This window comes from Lithobates pipiens, unplaced genomic scaffold (genome assembly GCF_037356315.1).
Source record: "Lithobates pipiens isolate NorthernLeopardFrog02 unplaced genomic scaffold, aLitPip1_a1.2 Scaffold_48, whole genome shotgun sequence".
Lineage (NCBI taxonomy): Eukaryota > Metazoa > Chordata > Amphibia > Anura > Ranidae > Lithobates > Lithobates pipiens.
The window spans coordinates 5,498,555-5,524,709 of NW_027507872.1; the positions used below are offsets into that span (position 1 = coordinate 5,498,555).

The 26,155-nt window shown below is 48.5% G+C and overlaps 1 protein-coding gene across 2 annotated transcripts in view; it reads left to right on the plus strand.

Moving 5' to 3' along the window:
• Nucleotides 1-26,155, plus strand: part of PPFIA3 (PPFI scaffold protein A3) — a gene marked incomplete at its 3' end in the record, with an annotated part of 942,579 nt that overhangs the window by 461,510 nt on the left and 454,914 nt on the right. For both annotated transcript variants that reach the window (XM_077467171.1, XM_077467170.1), the window contains 2 exon segments: nucleotides 22,075-22,149; nucleotides 22,225-22,305. In XM_077467171.1, coding sequence (XP_077323297.1) covers nucleotides 22,075-22,149; nucleotides 22,225-22,305 — 156 coding nt within the window.

A 26,155-nucleotide genomic window follows, 5' to 3' on the forward strand; every position in this document is an offset into this window, starting at 1 on the left:
ATCTGGTTGAGAGGTACTTGGCTACAGAGAACCTGACCACCTCTTCCAGGGACTCACGGACTTTCCACCCTAAGACCAGATCATCCCCAGTGGCGGGTAAGATGACTCCAAGGGGTGAGGGTGGAGAGAGTGAGAGGGTGGGAGTTCTACCTAAGGTCTGGCGGGAGCAGCCCAGGAAGCCCATGCTGCAAGAGACAGCGAAAAAGATTATTTGCTACCGCTGCCGCCAAGAGGGACATATTGCAGCCAATTGCCCCGTTGTGGATGAGCCTATGCAATGTGACTTTATAAGGGAGAGACGTCAGTCGCTGTTTGCGACAGTTGCATGCACTGCCATTCGGGGACCTGAGAAACATTTATGTAAAATGTGTATTAATGGTAGAAATGTTGATGTGTTGCTGGATTCAGGTAGCCTGGTAACATTGATAAAAGCTGAATTAGTTACTACAGAGGTCTCTGGGAAGAACAGGGTGGCTGTTATTTGTGTGCATGGGGACACCCGAGAGTATCCTGTAACTTCAGTGTTTTTTGAGACCCCCAAAGGTAACCTCTCTCATCAGGTGGGGTTAGTGTCTCACTTACCACATGATGCTATTGTGGGAAGGGATTTTCCAAAATTCTGGGAACTCTGGGATTGTCCTGAGCCCCCCACTGGTACCCCTATAAACCAGGAAGATGATCAGAATTCCTCTGGGAGTGGTGAGGACTCTCCTGAATTTCCCTTGTCGGTATTGGCGGGGGAAACTCGAGAAACTGGGGAGTAGCCAACATCCTCAGATGAAAACATGCCGTCTGTGGAGTTTTCGGATCTTGAGGTTCACAGGGAAAATTTTGCCACAGAACAGTTAAAAGACCCCACCCTAATAAAGGCACGGGGAAATGTGGTGAAAATAGATGGCGAGTTAGTGAACCCAGATAAGACTTGCCCTTATCCTTACTTCACTATGGAAAGGGACCTGCTGTATCGAGTGGCTCAAAGGGCAGAAGAAACCATTGAGCAACTTGTAGTGCCCAAACCTTACAGGAAGTTGGTGTTAGAATTGGCTCATGGGCACATTCTGGGAGGTCATCTGGGGACAGAGAAAACCAGAGAGAGGGTATTGCAGAGATTCTATTGGCCTGGGGTCATGAAGGAAATAGAAAATTATTGTTCCTCCTGCCCTGTGTGTCAGAAGTCGGCACCTATGCCACATTTCCCTAACCCGCTGGTACCTCTTCCTATCATTGAGGTCCCCTTTGAAAGGATCGCAATGGATTTGGTAGGTCCGATAATGAAGTCCGCCAGGGGGCATCAGTACATTTTGGTTATATTGGACTATGCCACCCGTTATCCGGAAGCAATTCCTCTCCGAAATACCTCGTCCAAAACCATAGCCAAAGAGCTATCTCTTGTTTTTAGCCGCGTGGGTATTTGTAAGGAACTGCTTACGGACCAAGGTACACCCTTTATGTCCCGGGTTATGAAAGAATTATGCAAGTTGTACAAAGCTACGCAATTGCGTACATCTGTGTATCACCCCCAAACAGATGGGTTGGTTGAAAGATTCAACAAAACCCTTAAACAAATGTTAAAGAAGGTGGTGGATAGAGATGGAAAGAATTGGGACTGTCTAATACCCTATCTAATGTTTGCCATTAGGGAGGTACCCCAATCCTCTACGGGTTTCTCACCCTTCGAGTTGCTCTATGGGAGACACCCAAGAGGGCTGCTGGATATCGCCAAGGAAACTTGGGAAAATGAGAGTTCTCCTCACAGGAGTGTGATTGAGCATGTCGCCCTGATGCAAGATAGAATTGCACAGGTAATGCCAATCGTAAAGGAACATTTGACCCAAGCGCAGTTAGCACAGCAGAGAGTGTACAACCGTGGGGCCAAGACCCGTGCTTTTTCCCCGGGGGATAGGGTCTTGGTGCTAGTCCCTACGGTTGAAAGCAAATTTCTGGCCAAATGGCAAGGTCCATACGAAGTAATTGAAAAAATTAGTGAGGTGAACTACAGGGTTAGACAGCCAGGAAGGCGAAAGCCAGAGCAGATCTATCACGTCAATCTGCTGAAAGCCTGGAGGGATAGGGAATCCCTAGTCGCAGAGACTTTGTCACAAGTACAGCCTGATTGCTTAGTTCCTGAGGTTGGAATAGCAGACACCTTATCGAAAGCCCAGGAGGCTAAAGAGTTTGTACTTCGTAACAAAGAGATTTTCTCTGAGCTGCCGGGACAAACATCTGGTGTAGAGCATGACATTATCACCCCGCCAGGAGAAAGGGTAAAACTAAAACCTTATAGAATACCAGAGGCCCGACGGGAGGCAATACGTGGGGAGGTTCAAAGGATGCTGGAATTGGGTGTGATAGAGGAGTCCCAGAGTGACTGGTCCAGTCCTATCGTACTAGTGCCCAAACCTGATGGGAGCTGGCGGTTTTGTAACGATTTTCGACAATTAAATAAAGTTACAAAATTTGACACCTACCCCATGCCGCGTATAGATGAGTTGATTGACCGGCTGGGAACAGCCCGATATATGACAACTCTTGATCTCACCAAAGGGTATTGGCAAATTCCCCTGGCCGAGTCGGCCAAGGAGAAAACTGCGTTTGTAACCCCAGATGGTGCATTCCAATATAAGAGAATGCTGTTTGGGTTACAGAATGCACCGGCAACATTCCAGCGGAAAATGGATAAGATTCTGAGGCCCCATCAGAAATATGCTGCAGCTTACCTGGATGATGTGATTATCCATAGCACAGACTGGGTCTCACATTTGCCAAAAGTACAAGCAGTCCTAGACTCTATCCGGGAAGCTGGGTTTACGGGCAATCCAAAGAAGTGTACCATTGGACAGGAGGAGGCCAAATATCTTGGGTACACTATTGGGAGGGGGGTGATAAAACCCCAAGTCAATAAAGTCGAGGCCATACAGAGTTGGCCACGTCCCAACAGCAAGAAACAGGTACGAGCCTTTCTGGGAATCGCTGGCTATTATCGACAATTCATTCCCCATTTTGCTTCTCAGGCTGTGCCCCTCACCAACCTGACAAAAGGGAAAGAGTCTGTTATGGTTAAATGGTCCCCAGAGGCTGAAGAAGCATTTCAGTCCTTAAAAACAGCCTTATGTAGCCAGCCAGTGTTGTACTCACCAGACTTCTCTAAGGACTTTGTTGTACAAACTGATGCATCAGACGTTGGGTTAGGAGCAGTGTTATCCCAGGTCTGGAACGGGGAAGAGCACCCAGTCATTTACCTCAGCAGGAAGTTGAAGTCCCATGAGGTAAATTACGCCACGATTGAGAAGGAATGTTTAGCAGTGAAGTGGGCTCTAGATTCCCTTCGGTACTATCTGCTAGGTAGGCACTTTGACCTGGTGACTGATCACGCTCCTTTAAAGTGGATGGCTCAGAACAAGGAGACCAATAGAAGGGTAAATAGGTGGTTCCTGGCCCTACAGGAATTTAACTTTACAGTTAAGCATCGCCCTGGTGTTAAAATGGGGAATGTGGATGCTTTGTCTCGGATACATGCGTGTCTGACTGCTTGTGTTACAACCCCAAGGTTGAAACAAGAGGGGGGGGTATGTGGCAGCACGCAGGTAAAGTCACCTGGTTGTATCCAGGATGGGAAATGTGTGCCCTAGATTCAGGCTTTATGCAGACTTTTACAATTAGAGGGGAAGAGTTAATGAGCCCAGCTGAAGTAAGTGGGCTCATTAAGACCTCTACAAAAAACCCCAGCATGCTTAGGGAGATGCTCCATCCTGGAACCAGTTTTGTGTTGTATAGACTGGGGAGTGTGATATCTGTTCTGTTCTGTGCGGTGAGTTAACGCCTGTGTGGCAAACCTCTACAACAGAGACAGGGACTGGTGCAGCACAAGGCTGCACTCAGTTGTTAGACAGGGAATCTAAGTGTGTAGTTAGAGGTCAAGCTGACCAGGATTTATTTTCATGTTTTATTTTTGTTTGGCTGTTATATGTATCACTGCATGTAGCATAAATAAACCGCATCTTTTGTTTTTTTGCACCTACAACGCTGTCTGCTGTGCCTGATTTTGTGTTGTGAACCCATCCAGGGGGTCACACACACCCGCTGCCGAGCTAACCCCTCACATATCATATCCCCATAGCTCCGTGGGGCTGGCGTGCGGCCCGTCCGCTCTTCCCGGCGCTCATGCCGGGGGAGCGGGGGGGGGGGGGGGTTGTTCGGCCATCCATCCACCTCGATATCTCCCCAGTCAGTTCCCAGCTCCACCTGGGCGCGCTCATGCCGGAGGCAGCAGGATGTGTCCTTCCTTCCAGGAGCATGGCTGCACTCTCCCTGCCCGCCCACTCCCCAATGCGTCTAGCTCCACGAGGAAGCCGGCCACCCGCCTCCTCTGTCCCCAGGCTCCTGGCACTCCACGCAGGTGACCCCGGCAAGTCTCTGGTGCATGTGTGTGTGTGTGTGGGGGGGAGGGGGGTGACCGGCCGCCGGCTCTGCTCCCCACACATCTGTAGGGGGGGGGGGGGGCGCCTGCCTAGTTGTTCGGCTGCACGCCAGATCCCCTCTCCCCTTGTTTTATATGGGGGGGATTGGTCGATGTTCCATATGTGCATCGATCTTCACCATCCGCACGCCTGGTGGGTCCGGTGCTCACTGAGGGGGGATGGGTGGTCGCCCGCCTGTCGTTCCTTTTTTCCTTCTCAGTTTTACTTGTTCTCATATTCTTTGGTTGCGTTCTGTCAGCGTTTTGGTCACAGCGTTTGGTCCAGCATTTCAGTCGCACCGTTCTGCTCGGCATTCCTGTCGCACCGCTCTGCTCTGCATTCCTGTCGCACCGTTCTGCTCGGCATTTCTGTCGCACCGTTCAGTCCGGCATTTCTGTCGCACCGTTCAGTCCGGCATTTCTGTCGCACCGTTCAGTCCGGCATTTCTGTCGCTCCGTTCAGTCCAGCATTTCTGTCGCTCCGTTCAGCCAGCATTTCTGTCGCTCCGTTCAGTCCAGCATTTCTGTCGCGCCGTTCAGTCCAGCATTTCTGTCGCGCCGTTCAGTCCAGCATTTCTGTCGCGCCGTTCAGTCCAGCATTTCTGTCGCGCCGTTCAGTCCAGCATTTCGATCTTCACCATCCGCACGCCTGGTGGGTCCGGTGCTCACTGAGGGGGGATGGGTGGTCGCCCGCCTGTCGTTCCTTTTTTCCTTCTCAGTTTTACTTGTTCTCATATTCTTTGGTTGCGTTCTGTCAGCGTTTTGGTCACAGCATTTGGTCCAGCATTTCAGTCGCACCGTTCTGCTCGGCATTCCTGTCGCACCGTTCTGCTCGGCATTCCTGTCGCACCGTTCTGCTCGGCATTCCTGTCGCACCGTTCTGCTCGGCATTCCTGTCGCACCGCTCTGCTCTGCATTCCTGTCGCACCGCTCTGCTCGGCATTTCTGTCGCACCGTTCAGTCCGGCATTTCTGTCGCACCGTTCAGTCCGGCATTTCTGTTGCTCCGTTCAGTCCAGCATTTCTGTCGCTCCGTTCAGTCCAGCATTTCTGTCGCTCCGTTCAGTCCAGCATTTCTGTCGCGCCGTTCAGTCCAGCATTTCTGTCGCGCCGTTCAGTCCAGCATTTCTGTCGCGCCGTTCAGCCCAGCATTTGTCGCACCTTTAAGCCCAGCATTTCTGTCGCAGCGTTCAGTCCAGCATTTCTGTCGCAGCGTTCAGTCCAGCATTTCTGTCGCAGCGTTCAGTCCAGCATTTCTGTCACAGCGTTCAGTCCAGCATTTCTGTCACAGCGTTCAGTCCAGCATTTCTGTCACATCGTTCAGTCCAGCATTTCTGTCACATCGTTCAGTCCAGCATTTCTGTCACATCGTTCAGTTCAGCATTTCTGGCACGGCGTTCAGTCCAGCATTTCTGGCACGGCGTTCAGTCCAGCATTTCTGGCACGGCGTTCAGTCCAGCATTTCTGTCACGGCGTTCAGTCCAGCATTTCTGGCTCATCGTTCTGCCCAGCATTTCTGGCACGGTGTTCGGCCAGCATTTTTTCAATAATAGCGTTCGGTCCAGCATTTTTTCAATAATAGCGTTCGGTCCAGCATTTCGGTCACAGCGTTCTGTCCAGCAGTTCTTTCTTAGCGTTTCTGCTCTGACATGTCTGTCATAACGTTTCTGCCCCTGGATTTCTGTCTTAGCGTTTCCGCTCCTGGATGTCTGTCTTAGCGTTTCCGCTCCTGGATGTCTGTCTTGGCGTTTCGGCCCCTGGATGTCTGTCTTGGTGTTTCCTCCCCTGGATGTCTGTCTTGGCGTTTCCGCCCCTGGATGTCTGTCTTGGCGTTTCCGCCTCTGGATGTCTGTCTTGGCGTTTCCGCCCCTGGATGTCTGTCTTGGCGTTTTCCGCCCCTGGATGTCTGTCTTGGCGTTTTCCGCCCCTGGATGTCTTGGCGTTTTCCGCCCCTGGATGTCTGTCTTGGCGTTTTCCGCCCTGGATTTCTGTCTTGGCGTTTCCGCCCCTGGCTTTCTGTCGTGGTGTTCTGCCCCTGGATTTCTGTCGTAGTGTTCTGCCTCTGGATTTCTGTCTCGGCGTACAGTTTCTGCATTTCTGTCATAGCATTTCCTGCCCCAGTATTTCTGTCAGTGTTCTGTCTAGCATTTTTGGCTCAGCGTTTCTGCCTGGGATTTTCTGTCAGTGTTCTGTCTAGCATTTCTGGCTCAGCGTTTCTGCCCCGGGATTTTCTGTCAGTGTTCTGTCTAGCATTTCTGGCTCAGCGTTTCTGCCCCGGGATTTTCTGTCAGTGTTCTGTCTAGCATTTCTGGCTCAGCGTTTCTGCCCCGGGATTTTCTGTCATGACATTGCTGCCTCAGCGTTTCTGCCCCAGGATTTTCTGTCAGGTCATTGCTGCCTCAGCGTTCTGTCATTGCGTTCTGCTCCTGTGTTTCTGTGCGTTTCTGCCTCATTCAGTTTCAGCGTTTCTGTCATGGCGTTGCCTTCTGTCATAGCGATTCTGCACCAGGATTTATGTCTTTTTTGTTTCAGTTCAGCATTTCTGTCGCAACATTCTGTCATAGGGTTGCTGTCCTTGCATTTTTTTGGCCCAGCGTTTCTGTCACTCATGGCATACTACAGTACCTGTTTTCATATTTGTTGGTTGTCATGTCTCATCGTGCCTGTGTTCATGTTTGTACCTAGGGCAGTTAACTAGGGCTCACACGTCAGGATCTGTCACGTCTACAGATCCATACGGGCTGAGGTTTCGTTATTAATGATTGTTGACCACAACGTACAGGTGTGGTAAATGAACATGCATACATATGATGCATGTTCATTTACCACACCTGTACGTCTACCCACCACGGTCTGTGGGTACTCTAGGCCTGAGTTTCTGTTAAAATACCAGGTTACTCGGGCTAACTCACTACTCACAACTCACACACAGGGGGGGGGGGGGGGGGGTGTTCATCATCAGGTTCATTTATGCGCTGTGGTCTTGACTTTTCTGCTAATGTTCTCATTCTTAGGTAGGCAGAGGGGCGTTGTTGTTCTCATGTCTGGTTGTCTGTCTTTCCTTCTAGTTGCGTTTCAGGTTGGGCCGTCTTGGCTCCATACCAATATCAACCATGCCTGCACTCACTTACTGATGTCGTTTAGCCACTGGGCTCACCCTCTGGTCGGAAGCAGTCGTCAATTTTCTTCAGTTGACATCCTGTTGCATAGAGGCCCTGGTTACCGCCCTGGGATTTATACTCTCAGGGTGTGTCCTAAGCCACGATCCTTAGGTGGTAGATTGGATTCCACTCTCAGCTCCGATCTCTTGTCGAGGAGGTTGCCTGGAGTACTGCTCAGGGACGTCGGTCCAGTCATCTTTGCTCATCCCCGGGTTGTTCCAGGTGGGGGGGGGGCTTTAGTCACTTTGGGCATAGCTGGATCATGCCATGGGACTTATTTTCCTGGGTTGGAGTCTGTTTCTCCTTCTTCGGTTCAGGATTCGGTCTCGGGCAGTAGCATGACCTGTTCGCATCCGGTGGGACCAGTCTGTCTTGATGTCTCCATGTTGATGATGCTCATTGCCATGGCACCTACTCCATCACATCAATCGGGCAGCCAGCTTTTCCTCTCCTATCACTTGTATTTTTGGCACTTACCCTCTCACTTCCTCTTGCCAGGTATGGGTAGGCCGGGGGGGGGGGGGGGGGGTGTTTCACGGTGCTTCTTCTGGTGTCCGTTGTGGGTTTTTTCAGTCTGCTCAGCCATCTTCTTGCAGGGGTTCTTCGGGTCAGCCCTTGCTCCCTTTTCCCCACGTATCTTCTCATTCACAAGCAGTTCATTCTCATGTCTGAGTTATCTTGGGCTTCAGGCTCATCATATCCTTCACGGGACATTCATTTGGGTTTGCGTAGCTTGCAGGCTCTTAGGGGGGTTCCTTCTCATCTCCAGGTCAGGAGTCGGTGGGTTCTACTCCCACAGCGGTTACTTACAGTTGGCGTTTGGGCATATGTCATTTTATGGATGGGATCTTTACCTTCCCTTTTCCACCTAAACTTGTGTCTTTTTGCACTCTTTTCAGGCATACTGACCATCCAGGCCATGGCACACCTCAGGCCTTGTTTCTTAAGTAATATTGCGTTTCCCACTTGAAGACTCCGATTACAAGTGGGAAGGCTGGCCGCAGGGACTATTTAACCCTCCTCCTCTGTCAGGGCCAGGGTCGGTGATTTCTAGGTGCCCACCCACCCGTTTCCCCCAGCTTTGTCACTCATACTCATAGTATTTTTTCTCATTCTTACATTCAGGGTATGCCCTCTTTTCAGGCATACTGACCATCCAGGCCATGGCACACCTCAGGCCTTGTTTCTTAAGTAATATTGCGTTTCCCACTTGAAGACTCCGATTACAAGTAATACTTGTGAAAAACAGAACTGTACAGTTCTGCCCAGGGGGCGGTCTCTCTGGCAATAACCCCTCAGCCTGCTTCCTGCAGCTCTGTTTTTTTTCTAGTGAAGGAGAAAGACCTAGGCTCCCCGCGGGACCATCGGTCCTGGATTTTTTTTCTGGATTTTTGCCTTTTGCGCAAGATTTTGATCCTGTGATCTTCTATCAACAGCCGGCTCGGTGACAGGCTGGATAAATATAGATCCTTGTAGTCTCCTCAGCCTGGCCATCGAGTGCTTGCAGGCCCTAGCTATGCGCTGGGTCAGCCACGACATGCCCCACAGGCTCTAGGGGCGGCCGGTGGGCGCAATGCTCCGGGGCACACATATGACCGGACTACAGATGTCTTTGTCACAGTGTGTTGTGGACTGCAGCCACCCCGTACTGCTCGGGTGTGGGTCTGTGGTAGGATGCCTCCAGCTCGTCCAGACGGTAAGTACAGCTCTCCCTGCCTCGGCAGGACAGAGCAGCTGGGCATTACCTGGGAAGTTGATTAGGGAGTCCCTCTTCTCCCTTTCCTCTCTCCCTGTCCCTGTATTGCCTCCCCACGTGGGTGATGCTGCATGACTGGGCTGTAGTGCGGTGTGTGTACCTGGGCTGGGGGGTCCTCCGGGGTGCTCTCATCCTAGATTGGGGGCTGCGCTGGCTGTCTGTGTCCCTGGGTTGTCATCTGTCTCTTGCTGGTGTCTGTGGGCTCTGCATGTGCTGCCGCCATAGTGCTGACCACCGCCATTTTCAGTGTACTCTCTGTGTACAGCATGATCGTCGGCCATTTTATCGTAGTCCGGCGGCCACTTTCCCTGTGCTTTTTTCTATACAAGGACGGCTGACGTCCATTTTCCTGTAGCCTCGGCGCGTTTTTTTCTCCCCGGCGCTGGTTTCTGTGCCTCAGAACAGCACAGTTTTTGTTCCTGGACATTTGTGAGCTGATACAGGACACAGCGATCAGCAACAGCATGGCTCAGCACTCGGTCAGGGTGGTGAGTCCTGCGGTGGGGCACCTCAGTCTGTTAGCAGCTAGGAGGGTGGGATTGAGCACCTTGTATTCAGTCCCCAAGGGCGGCAGACAGGGTGGGTCAGCATTTCGTCAGAAGCTGGCGTTTCTTCCCCAGATCTCCCTGCAATTGCAACCGGCTCACCTGCAAACAGTGCAGTGCCTTTGGACGCTTTGTCGGCGGTCCTTGAAATGCTTTTTGCCAGGGTGGAGGCGGCGTGCAGGTGCAAGGGGGGTAAAAATCGCCTTCAGGAGTGCAGCAGCTCGGTGCACCAAATAGATGTTTTCTCTATCTCGATAATCTCCTTCTGAGAGCAGCTTCCACCTCAGAATTAAGGATGGATGTGGCAATCACCATGCAAACTCTACAGGAGTTTGGGTGGGTGTTGAACCTCAAAAAGTTGGTACTAGTGTCTTACTGCTGGACTCTGTGGACACAAGAATTTTTCTCCCTTCAGACAAACTGTAGACTCTCAGAGCCGTGGTGAAGCTGTGGATGAACCGCAGGTGGTCGTCGCTGTGTTTCTGCATGCGAGTTCTGGGCCTCATGGTAGCCTCCTTCAAGGCGGTACCGGGCGCCCAATTTCACACCAGAGTCTTGCAGAGGGAGATATTGTCCAAATGGCACAATATCTCAGTTATCCCTGGATTGTCAGATTCGGGTGAGCCAGTTAGTCAGGGATTCTCTGGTGGCTGAGATCTCTGGCCCATCGGTCCAGGAAATCGTTCCTGCTTCTTCATTGGACGGTGATCACAACGGACGCCAGCCTGACTGGCTGGGGTGGAGTACAGGGAGTACAATCGACCCAGGGCCTCTGGTAGAGGGAGGAATCCCAGTTACCAATGAATGTGCTTGAGCTTCGAGCGATCAGGCTATGCCTCTCCACATGGTCGATGAGACTATGGGGGTGTCCGATCAGAATCCAGTCAGACAACACCACGGAGGTGGCATATGTCAACCATCAAGGAGGAACAAAAAGCTCGGCTGCAGCAGGAGAGGTCGCTCACATCCTTCGGTGGGCAGAGCAATACGTACTAGCCTGGTCGGCCATATACATCCCAGGAGTAAAATAACTGGCAGGCAGACTATCTAAGTCACCAGATGCTGGACCCAGGAATGGTCATTGCATCCGGAGGTGTTCAGTCTTCTTTGCCTGCGGTAGGGCACACCAGAAGTGGATCTTCTGGCCTCCTGGCTCAATCAAAAGGTGCGAAGGTTTGTGTCCAGGACAAGAGACCCTTGGGCGCATGCATCAGATGCGTTGGTGGCTCCATGGGAGCAGTACCGGCTGATTTACGCCTTCCCTCCGCTCAAACTGTTACCACATCTGCTCCGCAGAGTGGAGGCCGAGGGGATCCCAGTAATACTGATTGCCCCAGATTGGCCTTGGCGTCCTTGGTATGCCGACCTAGTACGCCTGGTGGTGGATGCTCCTTGGTGGTTGCCGATGTGAGAAGACTTCCTATCGCAAGGTCCGATACTCCATCCTGCTTTACCATCGCTGGTTTTAACGCCATGGCTGTTGAAAGCCAGGTGCTAAGGAACCGAGGTCTGTCGGACTCGGTAATTTCCACTATGTTGAGGACACAAAAATCTTCTTCTCGGAAGATATACTTTCATACGTGGAATGCTTATATCTCCATGTGTGAGGAGGATAGGGTGGGGTCCACGCACCTATTCCGTTTACAGGATCCTGCTGTTCTCCTGTGAGGAGTTGACCAGAAGCTGGCCTTGAGCACCATCAAGGGACTGATATCAGCCTTGGCTGTTTTTTTTTTCCCCAACGACCCCTAGCGTCTCACTCATCAGTGAGCACCTTTGTGCAAGGGGTTCAGCATGTAGTCCCTCTGGTACAACCACCCCTACCTCCGTGAACCTGGTGCTATCTGCGCTTCAGAAGCCGCTGTTTGAGAACATCAGGAAATCCCCTTGTTGACTTTTTCAGAAAGTGGTCTTCCTAGTGGCTATTACATCTGCCGGGAGGGTTTCTGAGCTGGCAGCCTTGTCTTGCAAGTAGAACTATCTGGTTATCCACAAGTATAAGGTGGTGTTGCGTCCGCAACCTTCTTTTCTGCCGAAGGTGGTTTTGGCCTTCCATCTCAATGAGGACATCGTGTTACCATCTTTGTCCTAAACTGACACACCCTAAGGAGGTGGTCCTCCATTCCCTACATGTGGTCCGGGTCCTAAGGGTATACCTGTCAGCCACAGCTCCCTTCCGGAAGTCAGACTCTGTTCGTTACGGTAGCTGGTCCGAAAAAAAGGCTGGCGGTCTCGTCATCCACCATCTTGTGGTGGATCAGACAGATTGTGGTCCAGGCTTACGCCCTGAAGGGGCAGGTGCCCCCCTTTCCTGTCACGGCCCATTCCACCAGGGCAATTGGGACCTCTTGGGCTTTCCGACATCAAGCGGCAGTCTCCCAGGTGTATAAGGCCTTGATCCACACCTTCACAAAGTTCTACAAAGTTGATATAAGCGCATCTTCTGATGCCTGCTTTGGCCACAAAGTTTTGCAGGCGGCCGCGTAATGTTGCAATTTACACTCTTCTTGTTAGAGAAAGTTCTAGAAAAGTACAATATATACAAGTACCCCACACAACCAAAATTGTGAAAAGGATTAGCAGCTAACACAACAAACAGATATATTTGTTCCCCAATGTAAAGAAAGTGCATATGGTGTAGTGCTAAAATTCACCAAATTCGCATAACCAAATTGTGCATATATATAAATATTGTAACAAAAACCAACAAAAACCTCTATAAGGTAATGTTGCTACCACATTTGAACTGCACACATTGTGAAATGTTACGGAAGGATATATATTATAACCACAATAACATACATCAAATAAAATGTGTAAAAGTTATAAACTAAGAAAGTCCATAAATATTAGTGCAGAAAAAAAGTCCACCACAGTGATCAAGAACTTGATAATATTCAAATCCACCAAATATTAAGATATGTTCTTATAGTCACCCGTGTGACGACGCCACCACCGGTGAGAGTATGAGCTTACCGGATATATATATATATATATATATATATATATATCTATATCCTTCCGTCACATTTCACAATGTGTGCAGTTCAAATGTGGTAGCAACATTATCTTTTATAGGTTTTTGTTACAATACTTGTTAGAGAAAGTTAAATTTTGATTGTCAATGTATCTGATGCATATGTTGCAACTCCATTTCTATCAAACTATCTTAATCACGTAAATAACAATGGCAATGGATCTAAAACAACACTTATTTAGCAATCAATCCAATGTTGTATGTGTCAGAACCACTTTATGTAATTATTTCACCACAAATACGACCCCACGCGTCTCCCGAAATACGAAAAGTACCTTGCACATATACTGTATTTTAATTAAACTAGCCTCTCAGAACCCAGACATTTTGAGGATAGAGAGTTGGGGAGGAGCCATAATTGTGCTTTATTCGCCTCTCATCTCCTCTCCCCACATGACTCTGCTAAACTTACTGTCTCTTCTGAACCGCTTTGGAAAGATTTTGGGGCTCATAGTTAAGCATGATAAATCAGAGACGTTGAATGTTAATTTTCCAACCTCAACTCTACAGAGTATCCAGTCTCAATATTCATTTCAGTGGCAGCAGACATCCTCTCCTATTTAGGAATCCATCTGACCCCCTGCGTTTCCTTCCTTTACAAGGCCAACTACCCAACTCTATTTGCTAGGCTATTAGAAGATATACAGGCAATGTAAGAAGTCCGTTTGTCATGAATGGGTAGGATTGCCTCTGTGAAAATGACAGGCCTCCCCAGGCTACTATCTTTGCCAATCAAGGTCCCTGTCAATGCCACTCGATTGTTCCAATTCAAAATTCTCTGTTTTATCTAGGGTACCAAAGGCACCAGAATAACAAGGGCCATGATGTATGCTGCTATGGATATTGGCGGACTAGGTGTGCCTGACTTTAGGAATGTGTGGCAGCAAGGCTCGCTCAACTAGGCCCACATAGCAAACACTACCAATCAGATTGGGTTTCCATAGAGGCCCAGGCAAGTTTACCACTTGCAATGGATCTCATCCTTTGGGACACAAGCTGTAGAAGAAGATAGCCTCTGCGTTCGATACATACCCCAGTAGCTCCCCTTTTCAGCAACCCCGTTTCCACCGGGTATGCAACTTAACAGGTATTGCTGGTGGTTGTATAAGGGACTGTACCGTATTGCCGACTATTTTGACCACATAGGCATACGTCCCTCCTCATATTTCGCTGGAAGTCTGGAGATGTCCCCCACTGAAAGCTTCCACTGGCAACAAATTCACCACTTTCTCAAATCCCTACAGAAGCATAGCTCTGACATGCCAGTCTGTACTGTGTTTGAAAACAGGTGCATGCAGGACGCTACTCTGTGGGGGGGGGGGCATCTCATTATATAAATTGTTTATCAACAATAATGATAGATTATCCTACCAGGCGATGTGAGAAAGGAATCTGTCCATAACCCCTGAGGTGAAGGACTGGCATAAATGGAGCATGTGGATTTATAAAGGCATCCTAAATGTAGTCTTGATTGAAGCAGGCTATAAAGGCCACACCAGATGGTACTTGGTTCTGGAACGTTTGCCAAAAATGTATCCAGGCACCTCAACCGCATGCTTCAGGGGCTGTGGCCAAATAGGTACACCATTGCATGTGTGATGGGTGTGCCCTAAGGTTCGCCGCTTTTGGCTAAGGATCCACTCATTAATTTTTTCTGTAACAATAGTCAATATCACCAACGATACGAGTATAGCCCTATTAAATAAGCCTGTTGAAAATGTCCCGACATACCCAGACCCTAATTTACTTTATGTTCTTAGCGGCTAAAAAATTACTTGGTTCATGTTGAATGATAAAGTAGTGAGTGTCATACGAGATAAGCAATCCATCTTTGATGAAATATGTTCCCATTGGCTGGCTTATTTGCAAGTTCCAGGAGAACAAAGCCAATAATGACTGGAGGATCCCCAGACGGGCTCACTTCTTCTTTCCTCTCTCTCTACTTCTACTGTTCCTCTGATTCTAACCGACCTAGGCTTAATGTTCTAACCGCTCTTTGCCTTCCCTCCCCCTTTTTTCTTCTCTCTCTCTCTTCCTACTTCCTACCCTGTCCTATACACACGGACTTTCTGACGGTAAATGTGCGATCAGACTGTGTTGTCGGATATTCCGATCGTGTGTGGGCTCCATCTGACTTTTTCTGTCGGAATTTCCGGCATACAAAGTTTGAGATCTGGATCTAAAATTTTCCGACAACAAAATCCGTTTAAATTTCGATCGTGTGTATACAATTCCGACGCACATAGTGCCACGCATGCTCAGAATAAATTACGAGATGGAAGCTGTTGGCTACTGGCCTCTTTATAGTCCCGTAGTACGTGGTTTACGTCACCTTGTTCTGAACGATCGGATTTTCCGACAACTTTGTGCAACCGTGTGTATGCAAGACAAGTTTGGGCCAAAATCCTTCGGGAAAAAATCACACGGATTTTGTCGTTGGAATGTCCGACCGTGTGTACAGGGCATAACAATTTTTGTTTATAGTTGGGGGATTGGAGCCCCCTATAGGGGAAATGGGAAAATATTAAGGGAGTGATAATCACTGGCCTTTTTTTTATGAGGGCCTACTCACAATGATTACATTTCAGTGAGATCTCGACCTCAGGATCTTTTTGACTTATTGGTCCTTACTCTGACTTACAGGGCAATAGTCCTGACAGTTACCTCCCAGCGTTCACCATGTTCTTGTTGTAATATACTCCGTTCATAGCCCAAAGCTTCTTTTTTCTTTGTTTAGTTCTGTTGCTGTCCATCTGTTCATCTGTTGCCTTATGGAAGACTTAACCTGTTTACCAAGATCTTCTTCTGGGGATTTTCTCCCCCCCCCCCCCCCATTTATGTTCTTGTATTATTCTGAGCATGCAATGATTGTTTTCTGCTCTGTACAGTACACATTTACTTTTTGCCTTTTTCAAAATACTAATATAAACGATTGAAACAAAACATAAGCAGTCCTTGTTGCAGCGTATAGATACAAGCAGGAAATTATGTTTCTAGGGAGTGATCAGTACAACTCCATGTAGACAAATTTCCAAGTATTCCTAGAAAATTACATTGGCTGCAGATTGAAAAGGAAAGGTAATTTTTATTAACATTCAATCACAAAATGATTAGTGTCGCAATCATATGCACTATATTATTTTTTCTTAATTTGCTATTTTTTTCCCCACGAGAGTGGAGTTACCCTTTAACTAATTGCCACCCACATAGTCATATGACGTCATGGAGTTTGAGCGATGATATCTAAATGATACCTACAGCTATAGGCATCATTCAGATATCGTCTTTAGAGGCAGAGATTCCCTTCACCATAAGAAGGATCATAGTGGCTGTTTAACGTACAAAAACAGTGCACATTAAACAAAAATTGTTCACATGTGAGAAATTTTTTGGAGTTTGTCCTTTGGAAATTTTCATTTTGAAAGTCTGAATCTGATGTCGAAAGTTGCGTACTCACTTATACAAAAGTTGAGTGACTGTGCCTCGTATGGACTTTTACTTCTAAATTTCTCTTAGTGTGTACCCAGCTGTAGAGCTGTAGAAGGAGACTTACAGATTCTGCGGATGGCAGCTAGCTAAGGGATCAATGTTACACATTTGGCGGGATTGCACCTGAGTCACTCTTTTGGCCCACAGTTAAGGATCTTATTGCTCACATCCGAAGGACAATCCCAGCCACTGACCCCACTCTGTTCTTATCACATATATATCGAATACATCCCTTAAAGTGGAAGTAAACCCATCAATTTAAACTGTTAAAAAAAAGGCATGCCGGGAATGCTAACTGCACATTGGCTCTGCTCTCAGCCAAACTATCAAACCATCCAATGGCTGGTGTCATAACGAATCACATGTGCAGCACCATAGCAGTTGAAGATTAAACAGAGGCAAAGATGGCAGCTTCCTTGGCTGAAAACGATAGGGGAGTTTACTTCCACTTTAAGAAATACTAAAGTTCACTAACCATACATCTGCTTAATACAACAAGGACCCCGTATAATGGAAAGCAACTGCCACTCCCCCCAAGTGAATGGATCTACGGGATCAATGCCTACTATTCTATTGAAGAAGACAGAGCTATTGATATGGGTGCCATTACATGATTAAAACAAACCTTGACCCGCTGTTGATCAGTTTATAGATTTGGATGACCCCTGAAACCATGGAAAAGGAAATTCCAATAGTCAATAATTTGAGTTGTGGGAGAGATGCATGTCATGTGTGTGTTTACAGGTAGGTGGCTGGGGGAACCTAAAAAAACTGGCTGTATTTAACTCCCCACTTGTCATGTACCAAATAAGACCAAAACTGTGTGGACTGCAACAGAGGAAACCCAAACGTGTATAAGTGAAATATGAAGATTTATTAGGGGAAGTGAATAATATAAATACAACCACACAGTGCAATAAACCAACCACAGAAACCCCCAAATAACAGACAGATATGTACAATAAGTGGGAAATACCAGGATCATAAACGATAGCCAGGCCGGGAACATGCACAGAGGATTAGTAGATAAACAAAGGGCAGTCCAGAATCAGAGACACAAGCCAGGCCAAGGTCATACACAAGGAGATCAACAGATGGGGCAAGGAACACAGGACAGGGAGAGGATGAACGGATCAGACTGCAGGGCAGGGATGACGGTAACAGGTGGGACAGGGTAGGGACCAGGACAGGGAAACAGGATCAGGGACATGGGTCACAGGTTTAGGGCAAAGGAACAGGTTCAGAACAAGGATCAGAAGCAGCAGGTCAGGGTGCAAGGACAATACCAAGGCAAACATGTGAGTGCTTGCCAGCTATTTATAGGCCTGTAATTGGCCTCAAGTGACACCTGATTGCTGAAGGTGCTGTCTGCTCCACACTGCCAGGATCCATCCGCTGGTGGACGCCAGTACTGCCCAAAGACAGATATTATCAGTGGATGGAACATTTCCTGACAGTACCCCCTCCTCAAAGGAGCTGCCTCCGGACACTCCAACTGGATGTAATTGTCCATAGTCTATGGCATCAAACAGAACAATGGATAGGGGTACATCAGGCTGGGCAGCAGGCACTTCAGGCTGGGCATCAGGCACTTCAGGCTGGGCATCAGGCACTTCAGGCAGATAGTGGGCTCCGGGCCATCGAGCTGGGAGGCAGGCTCCAGGCCACCAAGCTGGGCGGCAGGCTCCGGGCCATCAAGCTGGGCGGCAGGCTCCGGGCCATCGAGCTGGGCAACAGGCACATCAGGCTGGGCAGCTGGCAGGGGTACATCAAGCGGGGCATCCGGCATGGGTACATCAAGCTGGGCAGCAGGCGTGGGTACATCAAGCTGGGCAGCGGGCACATCAAGCTGGGCAGCAGGCACAGGCACATCAAGCTGGGCAACAGGCACATCAAGCTAGGCAGCAGGCATGGGCAGTTCAAGCTGGGCAGCAGGCACATCAAGCGGGGCAGCGGGGTCATCAAGCTGGGCAGCAGGCACGGCAACTTCAAGCTGGGCTGCAGGCACTTCGAGATGGGTAGCAGGCATGGGCACATCAAGCTGAGCAGCAGGCACTGAAAGCTGAGCAGCGGTGTCATCAAGCTGGGCAGCAGGCACAGGCACATCAAACTGGGCAGCAGGCACATCAAGGTGGGCAGCAGGCATGGGCACTTCAAGCTGGGCAGCAGGTACATCATGCCGGGCAGTGGGCGCTTCAAGCTGGGCAGCAGACAGTGGCACAGCAGGCTGGGCAGCAGACAGTGGCACAGCAGGCTCCGGGTCATCGGGCTGTGCAGCAGGCACGAGCACTTCAAGCTGGGCAGCAGGCACAGGCACTTCAAGCTGGGCAGCAGGCACTTAGAGTTGGGCAGCAGGCATGGGCACATTAAGCTGGGCAGCAGGCATGGGCACATCGGGCTGGGCAGCAGACAGTGGCACAGCAGGCTCCGGGTTATCGGGCTGGGCAGCAGGCTTCGGGTCATCGGGCTGGGCAGCAGGCACTTCAAGCTGGGCAGCAGGCACAGGCACCTCAAGCTGGGTAGCAGGCACAGGCACCTCAAGCTGGGAAGCCGGCACGGGCACCTCAAGCTGGGCAGCAGGCAGGAACACCTCAGGCTGGGCAGCAGGCAGGAACACCTCAGGCTGGGCAGCAGACAGGAACACCTCAGGCTGGGAAGCTGGCACATCAGACTGGGAAGCTGGCACATCAGACTGGGAAGCTGTCACAGCAGACTGGGAAGCAGACACATCTTACTGGGAGGCAGGCACATCAGACTGGAAGGCAGGCAGCGGGACATCAGACTGGAAGGCAGGCAGTGGGATATCAGACTGGGGCACAGGAACCTCGGGTGGAGACACTGGCTGGATAGCAGGCAGAGGTTTGGCAGAATCTGGTGGTTTATCAGGTTCAGCTGGCATGCAAGCAGATTGGAGCAGGTTGGTTGGTGTGGAGGCAGGTTGCGTTTATGGCAGGATCAAATGGGTAGAAAAGAACTTCCGTTTCTTTTTAGGTTTAGCTACTGAAGTCCTGTAGGTAGCTGCAGAACTATAGGTAGGGGATGAAGCAGACTGGAGAGAAGGGTTGGAATATGGCAGGGAAGAGGTAACAGTGGCTGGGGGAAGTTCTTGAGGGCTAGTAGGCAACGGAAAAGAGGCAGGTGGATTAAAGGCAGGGTATGTGCAGCAGGAAGAAACAGGGTATTGATATTTGGTGGGGAGTAGAGTATATTGGACTGAAACTGAGGTTGCCATAGGTGATGGAGGAAAGGACTCTTGGGCAGGCAGGTGTGTGGTAGCAGAGATGGTTTGTTGTGGGCTGGCTGTGGCTGATTGCAAAATACCAGACCATGCTAAAAGTAGTGGTTGAACAAACTGCAGGTTACATACTGCCTGTCTGACAAGGGATTGTACAGAATCAACACATTCTATTATCATCTGTTGGGAACAGGCTGTGTAATGCTCAAAAAAGTAAGGGGAATCATCTTCCAGAAGCCATACCAGTGATGTGACCTGATTAATACTGAAGGGGGAGACAAATCATCATGCCCCCCTGGGATGCAGAGCAGGGCCAGCTCTGTGCAAATTTGAATTACAGGCTGAACATCCCCAAACAGCATACAGCCCTGATCAACCCAGGAGTGAGCTAAACGAATTGTTTCCAACAGCTGATCACTTGTCCACTCTTTCAGTGTCTGACGGAGATATTCACTACTCTCTAGATAAACAAAGGGCAGTTCAGAATCAGAGACACAAGCAAGGCCAAGGTCATACGTGTGGAGATCAGCAGGTGGGGTAAGGAACACAGGACAGGGAGAGGGTGGATGGATCAGACTGCATGTCAGGTATGACGGTAACAGGTGGGGCAGGGTAGGGAACATGGGTCACAGGTTCAGGGCACAGGAACAGGTTCAGAATCAGGAGCAGAAGCAGCAGGTCAGGGTGCAAGGACAATACCAAGGAAAACATGCGAGTGCTTTCCGGCTATTTATAGACCTGTAATTGGCCTCAAGTGACATCTGATTGCAGGAGGTGCTCTCTGCTCCACACTGCCAGGATCAATCCGCTGGTGGACACCAGTACTGCAGCCCAAAGACAGATATTATCAGTGGATGGAGAATTTCCTGACACCACTTCCCCACTGCTGCCCATGTAAACCTTGCCTATGTCTTTTGCTTTTGAAATTTTTTGGCAAAAGGTTGCAAAATATAGCTTGTGGTTAGGTTTTTAAAAGCATCAACTAGTCAGAAGTCAGTTTCAAAACTTTTTGCCTGTGATTTAGACCTCTCTTCTGATGGTTCTCCAAAGTGATCATAAATGGCCCCAAGGGTTGATAGAAGCATCCAAAAGTTCAATAAAATGGGTGGGGTCAATAGATTGTTGATAAATGATTGAAGGTTGATTGGGATCACTTTATCTTTTGGGGTCTCTGGCTCCCAAACTCTGGTGTGGCCTGGGGTTGGATGGTCAACAGTCAGCAAAAGCAGCCTTGAATTGTTGTTACTGGCCTTGCTTACCCAGTGTACTGTGACCTTGCTTCCCTAGGCTCCCAGAAAGAATATACGTTCATCTTCTGTACTAAATGTACTCCCCCCACTTCACACTCTGTTGCTGATCCAGTGTGTACGCCCACCTCAAATTCTGTCGGAGAGCCATTGAGTACACCCATAACAATAGAAGTGGTGCCAAAGAATTGATTGATGTTCATTTACTAAAAAGACTGATTTGTATAGGAAGGTAGTATTATTTAAAATAGTATTTAATACAATACGTTCATATAATGATTGGAGTTTGTGAACAATCTGAATCTACAAGGGGTCAGTAAGCTTAAGAGCTTTACATGTTCATCTCTGAATAGTGTTAAAAACACTCAAAGTATGGCACTTTGGGTTTGATTTACTAAAACGGGAGCGTGCAAAATCTGGGGCAGCTCTGCATAGAAACCAGTCAGCTTTCCAGGTCAAAGCATAACTGAACAAGCAAGTTAGAAGCTGATTGGCTACCAAGCACAACTGCTCCAGATTTTGCACTCTCCAGTTTTAGTAAATCATCCCCTTCATAAATAGTATATACAGTAGGCTTAGACGGTAGATCTTGTACTTTGCACTTGTCAAGTCAGCAATTAATGGTTTATGTGAAGTCTACATTTGAGTTAAAATAATAAAAATTTCTACAATGGCTTGAGCATGTGAAAAGACCCTTCTTTTACCTAAAGCCAGGGGACAGGGTACACACCACCGCTTTTTTTTTCTGGGTTGCATGAAAAATTACTGACAGTTCCAGTCGCAGCCACTGTACTAGCCATGCAGGTTAGTCCAGCAATCTCCCCCCACTGAACATTTGTGCTTTGACAGGGGGATGCAACGCAGACACAGACAGACCCCTGCCTGCTCTATGGGCCACCGGCTACCTCCGATCCGGTCTGCCAAAAGGGAAATGGACACAGTCCTCCATTTTTTTGTTGATGTGATCAGACATGGAAGATGGCGGGTGAAAAGAGACACAAGTTTGTTTACACCTGTCAGTTCGTAGGAATGCATGGACCCTCTGATCGGGTCTGTCTGAAAAACTGACAGACTGACCTAATCGGATCACCCGTGTGAAAGGGTCCTTATACTGACTACACTCAATTTTAAATACTTTATCTTTTCCAGGTACGAGAGCGCCTCCGTGTGGCACTCGAAAGAGTTGCAGTGTTAGAGGAGGAGTTGGAGATGTCCAGTCAAGAGGTGGGCTTGCTCACATTTCTATGGAACTGACTTTTGACATAGTCAAGAAGTATTAATCTCTGTCCTATGTTTTAGTCACTATCCCTTCGAGAGCAACTTGCCAGGAGGAGATCGGGAATTGATGATGGCAATAAAGATGGAGACTCACAGAGCTCTGTAAGTACCACATTAACATAAATTGTATCAGAGGAAGAGTTGCACACATATACAAACATTATACAAAGTAAAAAAGTTGGGCACTCACGCCATGGAGATAGATTGCAATATGATTGGGCCTCTGCTATCAATACTGGTGGATGCACAGACACCTTTGGAATATGGAGCATGACAGTAATTTTTCACAAGGAATAGATTTTGATTTGCACTGCCATCACATTATGCACTATATATATGTCAGTCTAATTTTCCAATCATTTTTTATTGACTTTTTATTGATTTCATGACCGTATTAAGATTGGACTTTGGTACACAGTCACTAATCTATGCACTTTATATGCTATTCTTTATCCTTTATTGGTTGCATTATTTATTTTTGATTTAATTGATTTGTTTAGTATAAGTTGGATTATGGTTCAGTTATAGACACAAAATATTATAGCACAGGTATTTAGCACCATAGTAGGTGGAGCAGGCGCTGTCTATTAATCATCTATTATACAAAGTAAACATTTTAAATCATCTTGACATTCAGTGAACACAGATTCGAATTGGACATTTAGCTACAAATACAATGTGAAGCACAGTGAGTTTGTCAAATCATTAAAGTAGAAGTCCAGTCAAATCCTATATAAAACTTAAACTTGCCCCCACTCCAAGTTTAAGTTCTGTACTAACTGCCTTGTAGAGGAAAGATGTATAAATGTACCTATTATTCTGAGGGTGCTCCAGTCCATTCACTTGATCTCCCCAGCAGCCGACTTCAGTGAGGAGGTAAGATTGCCAACAATGGCTGCAATGCCTATGTAGCGACGCCACCTATAGACTTACTATGGGACTTCCATTGTCAGCTGTCCCTCCTCTCCCCTGAAGTTGGCACTGGGAGTCGACCATGGGACTGGACTGAAGCACCCAGGGAATAGGTAAGTGTGAAGAACTAGGAGGGCACAGAGGCAGATCACTCAAAACCGACGTGCAGATGTTTTTTGGGAGAGGCCGCTTTGGGACACGCCACAAATATTCAGTTTATGGAGTATCAGAACACAAAAGATAGTTTAACGATTCATGGGATAGCAATGGGCACAGCACAGATAAATAGTCCTCGGAGTAGCAATGGGCACAGAACAGATAAACAGTTCATGGTGTAGCAATGAGTACAGCACGGATAAACAGTTCACAAAATAGCATTGGGCGCAGCACAGATAAACAGTTTATGGGTTAGCAATAGGTGTAGCCCGAATAAACAGTTCTCGGTGTAGGAATGGGCACAGCACAGATCAACAGTTCATGGGGTAGCAATGGGAGCAGCACAGATAAACAGTTCTCTGAGTAGGAATGGGCACAGCATGGACAAACAATTCACGGGGTAGTAATGGGTGCAATACAGTTAAACAGTTCTCCGAGTAGCAACAGGCACATCATGGATAAACCGTTCACGGATAGCTATATGGCACAGAAACGGAGATGATCCTCAGGGCAGTAGCAAGGTTTAACAATCCATGGAGTGGGAATATGACACAGAAAAAGGGAAACAGTTCACAAGAAAACAATAGGCACAGCCAAGCAAAATAATCCTCATAATCATAACAGCGGGGGAGATAACGGTTGTAAGAGGGTTCAAAGACTCATGCTGCAGAACTGTGTGCACACAGCAGAGAGGGCAGGCAGAGCAATCTGAGGAGGGCTCATCACACAGTCAATACTGACCCATCAGACTTAGCCGTTTTAAGTACCTTCTAGTAAGGCATGCAGCCATCAGCTCCTCTGTGTCCATCACAGGAGTCAACACAGAATAGTCACACACTTTCTGGCCGCATAGGGATATTATATTGCACCTTGATTCAGCCAAGATTTAAAGTGATTGTAAAGTCTTGTTTTTTTTTTTTTTTTTCAAATAACAAACGTTATACTGTACTTACCTGTAGTGATAGACGAACTTGCAACAGGAAGTTTCGCGAACGCGGCCAAAAGTTTGCGAACCGCAAGGTTCGTGGTGGACCCCATTGACTTTAATGGCAGAAGAACCTTGAAAACCTCCAGGTCATATTTTCAGCCACAAAATACTTACTAGCTGTGCACACATAGTCCCACAACATGGACACTGACATAACAAAAGTATTAAGTGAATCTGGGATCGACAACGACAAGCATTCTTTTTTTACCTGTGAAATATTGACAATTCAGGAGCGCATGAAGGCCATGGAGGAGAGGCAAGGTCAGGGCAGGCTATGAAGGGGGTGCAAGAGATGATCAGTGCCACAGTCAGGGCAGCACAGTCCTGTGCCCGTGTCCCAGTGTACCAACCTGTGCTTGAGCCCCTCCCTCTGCCCGGCCCTTACCCCCACCTATGCAGGGCTCCACTGCAGTGGTCTGGAGGTGCCAGTCCAGTGCTGATCCTCAGCCATGGTGCTGGCACTGCCTGCCGATTGGCTTCTCCGCTGCTATCTCCCTCACTGTCTGAAACCAGCACCACGATAGAGACTGAGCACTGACACCAGCACTGATACCAGCAACTCACTGCGGGACCCAAAAATATGGCACCGCTCAACTTCTTCAAAAAGGAGGGTACGGGCATAAAGTATGGTGTGCTTTTTTTTCAGCTTTTGTCCAGCAGAAACGTGCAGTTATCAAGCATATAGAAGGTTGAGTTCCATTGCGTCGGGCAATCACAAATAAGACGTCTGACCGGCAGATTGTGTCGCCGCTGAATGTCAGCAAGGCAAGCTATGGCCGTATAAGATCTTCTGAAATGGGCCAAGATTTTCCTTGCCTGCCGCAAGATGTCCTGGACCCCAGGGTATTTGACAACGAATCGCTGCATGACCAAGTTTAGGATGTGTGCCATGCATGGCACATGTGTAATTTTTCCCTGTTTGAATGCGCTAAGCAGATTGGCACCGTTGTCACACACCACTTTACCAACTGTCAAATTGAGCGGTGTTAGCCACTGATCTGCCTGTGAACGCAAAGCTGAAAGGAGTGCAGGGCCAGTGTGGCTCTTGGCTTCCAGGCACAACAGACGCAGCACAGCATGGCAACGTCTCACCTGGCATGTCGAATAGGTTCTGGGATCTTGGGCGGCGCAGCGGAAGAAGTGCTAGCAGCGGAAAAGGAGGTGTCAGCCAAGGAGGAGAGGGAGGAGGATGGAGTAGGAAGAGGAGAAGAAGAGCCAGGCCTGCATGCAATCCGTGGCAGTAAAACCAAATCTACATGGGTGCCACAGGTTACATGCCCGTGTTTGCTAGACCACGTGTCTGTGGTCAGATGTATCTTGGCACCGACACTGTGTGCCAGAGATACATTCACTTGCCGCTGAACATGGCCATATAACTCTGGGATTCCCTTCTGTGGGGGCCCTTCCTTCCTGGGACCTTCCATTGCGGTGTTCCAATGGCCACAAATTTTCGAAAGGCCTCAGAGTCCACCAGTTTATATGGCAGTAGTTGGCGGGCTATCAGTTCTGCCAAGCCAGCGGTCAATTGTTAGGCAAGAGGGATATCTGGCGTCATAATTTTTTTATGCTCGAACATTTGGCCTACGGAAGCCTGCCTTTTTTCAGAAAAACTGAGGACAGCATGATGGAAGGTGGAGTGGAGGACAATTGTGAGGAGAAGGAGAAGTAGAAGACGAGGCTGGACGGTGAGAGCCTGGAGTGTGGCTTTGTGGGTTCCGTTGCTCCCACTGGGCTCGGTGATGGCAGCTCCTATGCTTCTTAAGGTGGTCGTCCCTAGGTGAGTGTTGGGCAAAGATTGCAGATGACAACACTATTGTCAGCAGCGGACACGTTAACAAAAGCCCACACTGCGGAGCCATGTGTCAGCATCCTGGGAGCGCCAGATGTGATCGTACA